Below are 12,180 nucleotides of genomic sequence, written 5' to 3' on the forward strand. Positions count from 1 at the left end.
AATACTTTTGGCTGCAAGCAACACATTTGATATGTTGATATCAATCATTGATAACTATGATTATCAATGGTTGAAGTTGGGGAATCAGCAAACACTGTTCACTGGCCAAATCCTGCCCATTACTTGTTTGTGTAAATAGAGTTTTATTGGAACACAGCCATGAGCATTTGTTTACATATTGTCTATGGATGCTTTTGCACTACAAGGACAGGTTGAGTGGTGGCAACAGAGACCATATGGCCTGCAAAGCCTAAAATATTTGCTCTCTGGCCCTTTAAAAATACCTTCCAGGTTGCGTATGATGACTCACGCCTGTAATCCCAGCACCTTGGGAAGCTGATACAGGTGGATAACTTAAAGTCAGGAGTTCAAGACCAGCCTGGCCAACATGATGAAACCCTGTCTCTACAAAAATATAAAAATTAGCCAGGCATTGTGGTGCACACCTGTAATCCCAGCTACTCTGGAGGCTGAGGCAGGAGAATCATTTGAACCCAGGAGGCAGAGGTTGCAGTGAACCAAATTAGCACCACTGTACTTTAGCCTAGTTGAAAAAGCAAGATAGTCTCAAAAAAAAAAAAAAAAAAAAAAAAAAAAAAAAAAAAAAAGTCTGCCAACCCCTGATTTAGGCAATAAAGAGATTTAATTATCTCAAGTAACACAAAGTGAAAGGGCAGGAGTTTCATGCTTGCCCAGCTGCTCGCCAATGCCATTAAGGATGCAAGCACTATCTTTTCCTTCCACTATCCTTTGAATGTTGGTTTTTCTAATTAGGCTTGTTAGCACATGTTCACAAGATGGTCCCGTACTTTCAGAGGTCACATCTGGGTTCAAAGCAGAAGAAAGGGGCCAGCAAGCCATCCTTGCACAGCTGTTCCTTCTCTAAAGAAACAAAGACCTTCCAGAGGCTCCCAATAGTTTCCCCTTAGTTTCATTGACCAGAGCTAGGTCCCTTGGCCACTCTGAGATGCAACGGAGTCTGGGAAAGCAAGGCCCTCCATGTCTGCACTTCCCTGGATTCAACCAACAGGGATTCAGAATATTCAGGAAAAAAAAAAATCCAAACAAACAAACAAAAAAAAGAAAGTATAACTATTTATACCGCATTTACATTGTATTCAGTATTATAAGTTGCTAGAAACAATGTAAAGAATAAGGAGGATGCATACAGGCTATACTGTACAAATATTACTACCACCATTTTATAATATGTAAGAGACTTGAGCATACACAGATTTTAATATCCACAGAGGCCCTGGAACTAATTCCCCACAGATAACAAGGGATGACTATTTGGGAAAGGGGATCTGCTGACAAAAAATCGGGGCTTTTTTAGCAAAAAGAAGCGAGAGGGAATAAGTGTTGAGCAGTTAGCATAATCTCCCACCACCTGGACAAGGGAAAGGAGAAAAGACCTAATATTTGTTCACCACCTACTATGTGCTAAGCATTAAATATTTTACATACCTCAGCTCATCTAATCCTTACACTGAGGACACTGAGTAAAATTACTCAGAGAAGTAATTAACATGCCCAAGGATGGGGCAAGATCTCAAGATCAATCCCATCTTAAGGCAAAGCCTTTGCTCAGTCTCCACTGCGTTCTCCTCAGCTCCCTTTAGGAGTACTGAGAGATTGGAAAGCGCTTTCACAAGTGCAGGGCGGACAGGGAGTGAGAGGATGCACCCTGTCACCTTACTATAAGCTGGCTCAATGGGACACCGTTCACTTACATTATTTCATTTACACCAAAAAGGAGGTATTATGCCAGCATTATGGGTGAAATTATATAACAATTACACGATTGAGAAATGGTGGGGCTGGGATTGAACTATTTGTTCATTTATTCATTTCCCCCACAATATTGAGCCCCTAGTATGTGCCAGGCACTGTGAAACCTGACTCTCGGGTTGATTCCAGAACCCATGCACTCTCCATTCCCTCTACCACTATTTAGCTCCATTTTAGAGAGAAGTCCAGAAGGTTCCAGAGCTCACCCGAGATCATAAAGTTCCCCTGAGGCAGAGCAGGCCTTGAGCCCAGGCACTCTGGCCGTAAATCCAAGGCTCTTTCCCAAGCTTTCTCACAGGCTGTCTCCTTCCCACTCTTCGGCTTGTGCTTTTTGGACCCACTTGATGTTTCCCTGTGTCCATTGTTCAGCCTCTGCAGGCCCATAAGACTGAAATGAAAGACTGTTCTGAAGGTTAGAAAGAGATTTGGTGCCTACAGGATGAGTTTCAGGATGCCAGAGCTATTGAGCCACTGAATTAACCAACCCTGGTATTCTCTAGCCTTTGGTCTTTTTGTTACATGAGACAACAAACTTTCTTTCTCATTGTTCAAGTCTGTTGAGTCAGGATTTATTGCATACTAACACGTATGAAAACGCTGGTCTCCCTAGAAGATAGTTCTTACAGTCTGCGACACTCACTGAGGCACCTACTTCAAAACATCTTTATTTATTGTTTTGACATCAAGCTGGTTCATGGTGCTAACTCTTGGTCCTTTGATGAGATGGTCAGTTGTTGAAGAACAAGAGGCTTTGCACTGATGTGGATTCTGAAACCCTAGATTCAAGCCCAACTCCACTTCTAACTGGCTCCACACAGTTGCCCTCTATCCTTCCAGGCTATATCGTTGCCTTGGGAGAGTTCCTTAGCCAAAGGGGACTAAGTGGGCTTCATCTCTCATGCCAGTTCTTACTGGCACACTGTGTGGATCACTTTTGTGGAGCATCCAAGAATATATGCTGTCTGTTTCCATTCATATGAAGTTCAAGAATAGAATAAAACAGTCCACAGTGTTAGAAATCAGAATAGCAATTACCTAGTGGGCAGGAGGATATTGACTAAAAAGTGGCATGAGGGACTTCCTGGGTGGATGAAAATGTTCTGGATTTTGTTTTCTGTGGTGGTTACAAAGGTATATACAGTTGTCAATATTTATCAAATGAACATCCAAGCTCTGTATAATCTATGCTATATAAATTATGCCTTAGTTTCAAAAATGTTTTTAAGGAGAAAATGGATTCTGAGATCACCTTCAGTTCAGCAGTCAAGAATTCTGTGATTGATTAGGAATGTCTGCCATGGACACTGGGGAGGGTGAGAGATGTCAACACAAATATCACACATTTGCTATTCTTGTGCCTAAGCAATCATCCTCTGAGAGCTTCTACATCAGTTAAGTGGTTATAGTAACTCAGTCCACCTTATAGGATTACAGATGAGGTGAAAGTTCTCTGTGTAATGTAAATTCCTAGTCAATTGTAAGATGTTATTATCCATATTTATTCCCCATGATGTCTTGCACGGTGGCACTGACTTTGGCAGGTAGGTTCCCAGAAAATTCTCCCCAGCTTAAATGAAATGCATCAGAGCCAGATATTTTCAAAATGCCAGGCTCCCCATGAACACGGACATGATTTGTCTGTCCCAGTATTCATATTACAAACACTGAATGCCAATGCAGATTTGTGAGCTGGCTTTCCCATTACAGTACAGAGCCATTTTTGAAGACACTAAAATGATGTCCACAGGCTGAACTAGGTAATGTGTTTTCTTCTGAAGTTTTTACCCTTTCCTAATGCTCTATCTCAAGATGGAGTCTGGTATATGTCATTTCTCCTTCTGCTTCCAACTGCAAACGTGCAGGGGCCTTTCAGAGCTTTGTTCTGAGGGCTCTTGGTTTATGTCTATTAGCCAAGGCATCTGTTTTTGGTGCCTTCTGGCACCTTCTGGGAGTTTCCTGGATTACTGATGAAGACTGTGCTAACCAGCCTATATCACTAGGTGGCTCAGGGCTCAGCAGCTGTACTGTTTCCTGACTGGTGTCCCCACAGGGACAGCAGGACAGAGCCTGGCAACCATACCTCCACTTCCGAAGCCAGCTGGAGAGCCAGGCCCAACGGCAGATCCAGCCGGGACATTCAGCCAAGAGATACCTCAGAGGCCTCCTGCGGACTTGGCCCCCAGACGCCATGTATAGGCTGTGGTGCGCAGGTCAGTGGGGAAATGGGAGAGGGGCACACCCCAAACTGCCCCACCTCCCATTCTGGTGTGACAGTGTGTTTTCCATCAAGACCTGAAACACCAGGATTTCAAGCCCAATTCTGTGTTAAAGCAAAACTCCATGCCTGGTAGCCCACAAATCCCTTTCACAGCTCCCACCCTTTGTCCTCTGAAGCATTTGCAGAGGGAAGAACGGCCTGAAGTCCTGCCTTCACTCCCACCCCTCGCCCTCAGCAGCCTCACATGCCACATCCAGGCCAGAACTTTCTTCCCAATCTTCTCCACTCAGAGACCCTCCAGTTCAACCCCCACCTTTTACAAGATAAGGAAGAAGAAGCCCAGAGAGGCAAAGGAATTTGTCCAAGATCATTCAGTCAAAAGCAGAGCTGGGACCAGAAGTCAGATCCACCCTGCACTCCCACAGTTCCACATTCTTCCCAGCATTCCTTAGTTCCCCATCTGAGGTGATCCCAGGTCCTCCCAGAAATGAAATGTTAGGACTTCTCCTCTTAAAGATGGCAGCTCTCCAGCATAATCCATTAGGAGTGGGATGGACACCCTTCTGATGAACAGACTCTAAATGCACTCTGTAAATGCTTGAAAACAAAAGCGGGAAGTGGTTGGGGATTAGAGTTGCCAGATTAAGCACGTGCATACCCACCCCTGCAACACGCATAAACAGTTACACTTGCAATCTTCGGGATGTACTTCTACTAAAAAAGTATTCCTCATTTATCCAAAATTCAAACTTAACTGGACATCCTGTATTTTATTTGGCAAGCCTATTTGAGATGAGAAGAGTGAGCAGCGAATGTGCCAGTACCCACTCAGCTGTTTGCCACTTCTTTAGCAACAAGAAACAGCCAGGACCAGAGAAAGACTGACTTTCTTCCTGCTTTATAGGTTTACCCTGAGGAAGAAGAGAAAGCAATTCACTCCCCCAATAAGTGGTGACTTGAAGCAAAATGAAAGTTGTGGGCTCGTCCAGTCATTGGTTTTACTCTCAGGGTAGTTCCACAGTTATAGGCAGTTCCATTTATTTGAAACTTTTGAGAAAGAGCCACTTAACCAAAGAAGTGTTTGTCATTGGGTGGGGCAGAGGGCAGAGCAGGCCACTCTCCTATAGCCTAGGTGCAACATTCCCCAGAATGAAGGACCCTCTTAGCCTCAAAAAAAGTCTCCGAGTCCTCCATGGAAGTCTATGGCTAAAATGTATGGTTTAAGGAAAGATACACACACACAAATGCATTCTTGAGCTCCTTGCCATAATTTCTTGCCAAAGTCCCTCTTGAAGGTGAGACCCTCAAGCTGGAGGCACAATGGCAAGAATCTGATGTGAGCCCATCAGTCCAATGGCCCCACCACCCTCTTCCTGCACATCTCAGAACTCCCCACTTTGTGACACTAATGTATATATTCTCTGGGACTTCTTTACACCCCTATGATTAATCCTCCCCACCCTTCAAGCTCACACCTTCTACAAAGTCTTTGCTGAAAACTCCAGTCAATATTGAGCTCCTTGTTTTCTGACCTTATATTACACTGACACTCAGAGCCATACAGAACACAAGAGAGCTTTGCCTCTCCAATAGACTATTGAGTGCCTTTTAAAAGGGCCCAAGTTTGGTTCCATTGTATCTACTTCACTGACTAGCTGAGGGGTGAGCCCATAGGGAAGCCCTCAATAAATACTTATAGAATGATGGATTGAGGAGGCTGCTGACCATGGGGCCTACAGAAGCAAATAGGATACATCCACTACCACTGGATCTCCTCCTGAGGCAGGAGGAGCTTTTTGCCCCAAAGAAGCAGCCATGTTCCTTCCACCAGGGAGACCCATTTCTTGGGAATGATGGGATGGAGGAAGTACACATGTAGCACAGAACCAGAAGCACCTAAGACACTGGATAGACAAGCCTCTATGGGTTCTATCCGACTTTTTAATCTCCCTCATCTTCTACTTGTCTTCCCTAATGGGCAATGTCCAAAGCCAAGACTAGTGCAAGTGAGGAACCTTGTAGTTACCGCTGAGAACTTGAAGTTGGTGACCACTGTTTCTATCAATATCCCCTGATCTGCTCTTCAGGATACATCAAGGATTCTGTGCTGCTCCAGGACAGTCAACTTAATGTACCAAAGAAGCTCAGGCCACAACAAGATCTTTCAGGTGTACCCCCAAAATACCATCTCCTGCCTGTCTTCCCTTCATTTTGGATTCAACAAGGAAAATCTTTTGAACAAGGTACATGTTGATTTGCATGTTGATTTTATGACCGGTTCTCAGATATTTGAATTGTTAACACCTTAAAATGGCGTTTCCCAAAACAAGGTCTTCGGATTCTGGGTTGCATAGTCCTCAATCTGTAAAATGAGGGGTGAGTGCAGACCAGCACTGTCCAATAACGCTTTTCACAGTGATGGAATGTTCCCTATGGGCTGTCCAATAAAGTGGCCATTAGCAACATGTGGCTATTGAGCACTTGAAATGTAGTAATTACAACAGTGAAACTGAGCTTTTTATTTTATTTTATATTAATTAACTTATATCTAAATAACCACATGCAGCTGGTGGCTACTGTGTTTGGCAGTGTAGGTCTAGACTCTAGATTTTAGATGATTTCTTAGATCTGTTTCACTCTTATATTCCTTAATCCTGTGATTTTTGTGCAATATAATGTGAAATATATATATAGGATTTGGAGCCAGAAATGTGTATCGAAATGGCTGTTCTCTCACTTACTAGTGTAAGATCTTAAGCAAGTCATTTAACCTCTTTGAGCTTCTGTTTGCTCATCTCTGTAATGGGCACAATAAGATCTACATCATGGCTATACAGAAAATTATTGCAAGCCATCTGTAAACTGTTTAGTAGTATGGGGATTGACCCTGTCAATATTATTCTATGGAACTTGAAGCATTAAAAGAGCCAGAAGTTGCCTTTGTAAGGGAGATGTGAAAAGACAACTGGGTAGCAGTAATAGGCAAAGACAAGAGCCTTGGCTGGTAGCAGAGTTCTTGAGAAAATAAAAGAACAAGAGCCCAACATAAGATTTTTGGCCAGACTCAGTGGCTCATTCCTGTAATCCCAACATTTTGGGAGGCCAAGGAGGGAGGATTGCTTGAGGCTAGGAGTTTGAGAACAGCCTGGGCAACATAGTGAGACCCTGTCTCTACAAAAAATTTAAAATTTAAGCTGGGCGTGGTGGCACTTGCCTGTAGTCCCAGCTACTTGGGAGGTTGAGGCAGGAGGATCACTTGAGCCCAGGAATTCAAGGCTGTAGTGAGCTATGATGGCACCACTGCACTCCAGCCTGAGACCCTGCCCCTAAAATATGTATAATGAAATTTTCCAGAAACAGTCGCAGTGGCTGACCAACCCCCATCTTTGGGGAAATGATCTGGTCAGGATAAGTAGAGAATCTGGTTTATCAAATGAATGGAGAAGAACATGGCAGGTTCTCAGAGCCTGAGGCCATTACATAGTTCAACCAACCACACATCTCACTTGAGTCTCTTTTTTTCTTTTTCTTTTCTTTTTTATTTTATTCTACTTTTTATTTTTTTTTTTTTAGAGACAAGGTCTTGCTCTTGTTCTGTCACCCAAGCTGAAGTGCAGCCATGTGATTACGGCTCACTGCAGCCTTGAATTCCTGGGCTCAAGCGATCCTCCCACTTAGCCTCCTAAGTAGCTGGAACTGTAGGAGCACATCACCACTCCCAGCTAATTTTTGTACTTTTTTGTAGAGATGGGGTTTCACCATGTTGCCCAGGCTGGTTTCAAACTCCTGTTCTCAAGTGCTCCTCCCCACTTGGCCTCCCAAAGTGCTGGGATTACAGGCATCAGTCACTGCTCTCGGCCTCAGGGCTTTCATTTTATGGCTGGAGTAACACTGCACACCTGAGGGATAAAGTGACTTTCCTAATTGATGCCATATACTAAGGAGCTGTCACAATCAGGCAGAAAACAAAGAGACTGTATCAAATAGTGATTAAACATGTGACCATTAGCACTGATTCCAAGCCATATAGCCACTCTGGGCCTCAGTTTTCTCATTTATGAAATGGAGATGACCATACCCATCTTTATCTCACAGGGTTGCATGTGGGAATTAAATGAGATACTGTAGTACTAGAAGCGGGCACATACTATGTGCTCAGTAAATGTTCATTATACCTCCTTAGCTTGTTGGAATGCCCAATTACCCATGATCACAGTGGCCAAAAAAATCTATTTTAAAAGAAGCAAAAATAGTTCAGTGGCTGTAACTTGAACCCTGACTGATGTTTTCATTTGTTTGAACCTTATCTTCCACTGGTTTCCCTCTCTTTGCTCAACACTGTATCTGAAGAAGTAGCAAAAGTCCCAGCTGCAAATCCCAGGTCTCCAACAATATGATGTTGGCTAAGTCACTTATGCTCTCTGCATCTTCAGTTTGTGCATATGTAAAATGCAAATACTGGGGTCTGCATTCCTTCCTCCCTGGTTGTTTGTGAAAAATAACAGGAGAGGACAGAGCTACTCCAAGGCACATTATCTGGATTATCTGAATCCATATCTGAGATCCAGAGAGATTAAGTTTTGTGGTCTCCTTTCAACAACTGAAGCTTCCAATACTTTACTTGCAAATCTGTTTCTATTAAGCACAAATAAATGAATCAGATGATGATGTTTACTAAGAAAAAAAATTCTGTTTCCCCTCACGTTGCTTGAGTCACATATTCAAACTCACCTGGGATATCACCAAAGGGAAAATTGTCTCTCTGTTCCGCCTACTCACAATGCCCCCTACCCCAACTTAGAGACCCAATGTGTAAGACTGTTCAGACTGGGTGCAGTGGCTCACACCTGTAATCCCAACACTTTGGGAGACTGAGGCAGGTGGATCACTTGACGTCAGCAGTTTGAGACCAGACTGGCCAACATGGTGAAACCCCCGTTTCTACTAAAAATACAAAAATTAGCTGGGTGTGGTGGTGCATGCCTATGATCCCAGCTACTCGGGAGGCTGAGGCAGGAGAATCACTTGAACCTGGGAGGTGGAGGTTGCAGTGAGCCAAGATAACACCACTGCATTCCAGCCTGGGCAACAGAGTGAGACTATGTCCCTGCGCCCCCCACAAAAAAACAAAACAAAACAAAAAAACTATTTAGTAGGTAAGTGGCCATTTGGCTAGAGTTTCACTTCCTCCACCCTCAGAAATGCATTTAGTTCCAGGTGAATCTGACCAGAAAAGATGGACCTAGTTAGTATCCGGTTTGACCCCAAGGAATCATTCTACAAGGAATCATTCTAGAATATCCCCAAAGGTCTTTAGTGCTGCTCTCTGTATGGAGTTGAGATCCTCTCAGGAGCAGGCCTAATGTAGCCCCGGGTCACCTCATATTAATGAGTCCCCAGCCCATCAGATTTCCCTGGGCCACTAAAACCAGAGCAGACCCTCTGAACCTGAACCTGAGCCTGAGCCTGTATTTCTTCCACCAACACTCAGCCTCAGTTCACTTCTAGCACGGCCTTCAGGAGCCACTGGGCAAAGGAAGGAGAGCTGGAGGGAGGGAGTAGCCCCACCTGTGGGCGATTGACTCTTGGCTCAGTGACACCAAGGATGGAAATAATGAATGGGAGCCGAGAGGGAAGGTGAGGCTGGCTGGAGGCAGGAGGAGAAGCAGCTCCCAGAAGTCTTGTGATCCATCACACACGGGCCCCCAAAGCCTTCCAGAGCCCCTAGTTGAAAGACAGCCCCGCATTGTTCCATGGAGCCGCATGCTGGGAATAAAGGTATTGCTAAAACTTGGCTCCAAACAAGGAAGCTTTGCCAGACTGTTTCAGCAATAAATCTACCTTGAGAAAGTGATGAAAACAGCTGCAGGACCCCTTAAACCATTGATGAAAGATTTGTTAACTATGTTGGAGTCATCTGTTGACTCAGATCCTTCCTGAGGATTGCAGACAGTATAAGTTCAGAGAGCTAAACAGCAGTCTCACCTCATTGCATTCGGCAGAGGCTTTTCTACAAATAAAGAGCCAGGAGACAGCCCTGGAATCCCAAGAGCTTGCTTCAGGCTGAGCACCTCCATGACAACACAGCAGGCTGCAGGTCACGCCACCATAATCACACCACTGTCATCCACTAATCCCTCACAGTTTACAAAGGGCTGTCACATTCATTATCTTATTTGAGCTCCAGATAACTCTACAAGGAAGTGAGGGCAAGAAATCCATATCCCCATTTTACAGATGGGGAAACTGTGTCTAAGGAATGAAGACTCAACCCTGAGCCTCCTGACTGCTAGTGCAACTCTGTTTCCACAGACCTGGCTGCCACTTCCAAGGAGGCACTAGCAGAAATACCGAATAAGGGAGGAGGGGGAGCAAGGGAGGGCCTTGAGCACCTTTACTCAGAGAAGCAAGAAGGGAGGCAGTTTGGAGGCAGCAAGAACACCGCATCCATTTCCAGGGTGATGAGCTGACCCGTTGTTCACCTTGGCAGGTCAACAGGGCCTGGATGAAGGGGAAGCTGGAGCTGCTGGACATGTGGACCAGGGCCCTCTAGCCAAGAACCATGGCAGTCAGGGGACTCGCTTGCCACCACTCAGGAAGCAGCCCTGGCAGGAAGACGAAACGCGGGCAGAGGTACCATTTCTTTGTTTTTGTTTTTGTTTTTTTTCTTTTCCCCCTAGATGGAGTCTCACTCTGTCACCCAGGCTGGAGCGCAATGGCGTGATTTTGGCTCACTGCAACCTCCACCTCTCAGGTTCAAGCATTTCTCCTGCCTCAGCCTCCCGAGTAGCTGGGACTACAGGTAAGTACCACCAGGCCTGGCTACTTTTTTGTATTTTAGTAGAGATGGTATTTCACCATGTTGCCCAGGCTGGTCTCGAACTCCTGAGCTCAGGCAATCTGCCGGCCTCAGGCTCCCAAAGTGCTAGGATTATAGGCATGAGCCACCGAGTCTGGCCAGTGCCAGAGGTACCACTTCTAATGTGCTCTCCTCTGTCATTGTTCTTAACTACTGAGAGGATTCTCTCTCCCTTTGCCATTTCTTGATACCTCCGCAGAAGGGAAGAGTACTTTGACCCTTTTGACCAGCATTTCGCTGAAGTGTCACATATAGAACTCTAGCATTGCAAGATGCTCCATTTCACAAAATTTTGGCTGGGTGCGGTGGCTCACGCCTGTAATCCCAGCACTTTGGGAGACCGAGGCAGATGGATCACCTAAGCCAGGAGTTCGAGACCAGCCTGGCCAACATGGCAAAACCCCGTCTCTACTAAAAATACAAAAATTAGCCAAGCATGGTGGCGGGCACTGTAATCCCAGTTACTCGGGAGGCTGAGGCAGGAGAATCGCTTGAACCTGGGAGGAGGAGGTTATAGTAAGCCAAGATCGCACCATTGCACTCCAGCCTAGGCAACAGAGCAAAACCCTGCCTCTAAATAAATAAATAAGAGTTTCATAGGCAAATACATTGGGGAAGTTCTGCATGCCTTCTCCTCCTGGAAAGTCACATGCATAGATACAGAGAACTTCAAGAAGTTCTATAACATAGTCACCAGCTTAACTTTGTTAAACTCTGGGTTTTCCAAACTTAGGTAACCACAGATTCTCCCCTGACTCTTTGCTCATCTTGGCAGCTGTTAATCTTGTTTGGAAAATAGCTATTGCCTTAGACTCAGAAAAGCCTTGGTTTGGGTCCTGCTTTTTGCTAGTTATGATAAGCCTGTCCAAGAATCGTTAACTAACTTTGAGCCTGAATTCACCTCTTCTGTAAAATGGAGCTATTATCATATGTCTCACAAGGTTACTGTGAGGATTAAATGAGTTACAATGTAGAAACACTTTCTAAACTCTAAGGCTGTGTGTGTGTGTGTGTGTGTGTGTGTGTGTGTGTGTGTACAAGATAACAATTGTTCAGAGCAACATAGACAATGTCTGCTCCCATCCTGAATAAACTCATTTGACTTACAAGAAGGTCATACACCAAGGAGAAGAGGAAAGGGGGAGAAGAGCCACAAAGTGGAAGGGCAGTGGGGAGAGACCTTTATTTTGGGGGGGGTGATAGGGAAGGGACACGATCTTGCTCTGTTGCCCAGGCTGGAGTGCAGAGGCGCTACCACAGCTCACTACAGCCTTGACCTCCTGGGCTCAAGCAATCCTCTTGCCTCAGCCGC

General features: G+C 44.9%; 1 protein-coding gene across 7 annotated transcripts in view; it reads left to right on the forward strand.

Moving 5' to 3' along the window:
* Window positions 1-12,180, forward strand: part of KIAA2012 (KIAA2012 ortholog) — a 140,245-nt gene that overhangs the window by 15,647 nt on the left and 112,418 nt on the right. For all 7 annotated transcript variants that reach the window (XM_005573956.5, XM_045367474.3, XM_045367476.3 and 4 more), the window contains exons 3-5: window positions 3,842-4,001; window positions 6,097-6,252; window positions 10,500-10,642. In XM_005573956.5, the coding sequence (XP_005574013.3) occupies window positions 3,842-4,001; window positions 6,097-6,252; window positions 10,500-10,642 (459 nt within the window). The remainder of the gene's footprint in view (window positions 1-3,841; window positions 4,002-6,096; window positions 6,253-10,499; window positions 10,643-12,180) is intronic.

This window comes from Macaca fascicularis, chromosome 12 (genome assembly GCF_037993035.2).
Source record: "Macaca fascicularis isolate 582-1 chromosome 12, T2T-MFA8v1.1".
Lineage (NCBI taxonomy): Eukaryota > Metazoa > Chordata > Mammalia > Primates > Cercopithecidae > Macaca > Macaca fascicularis.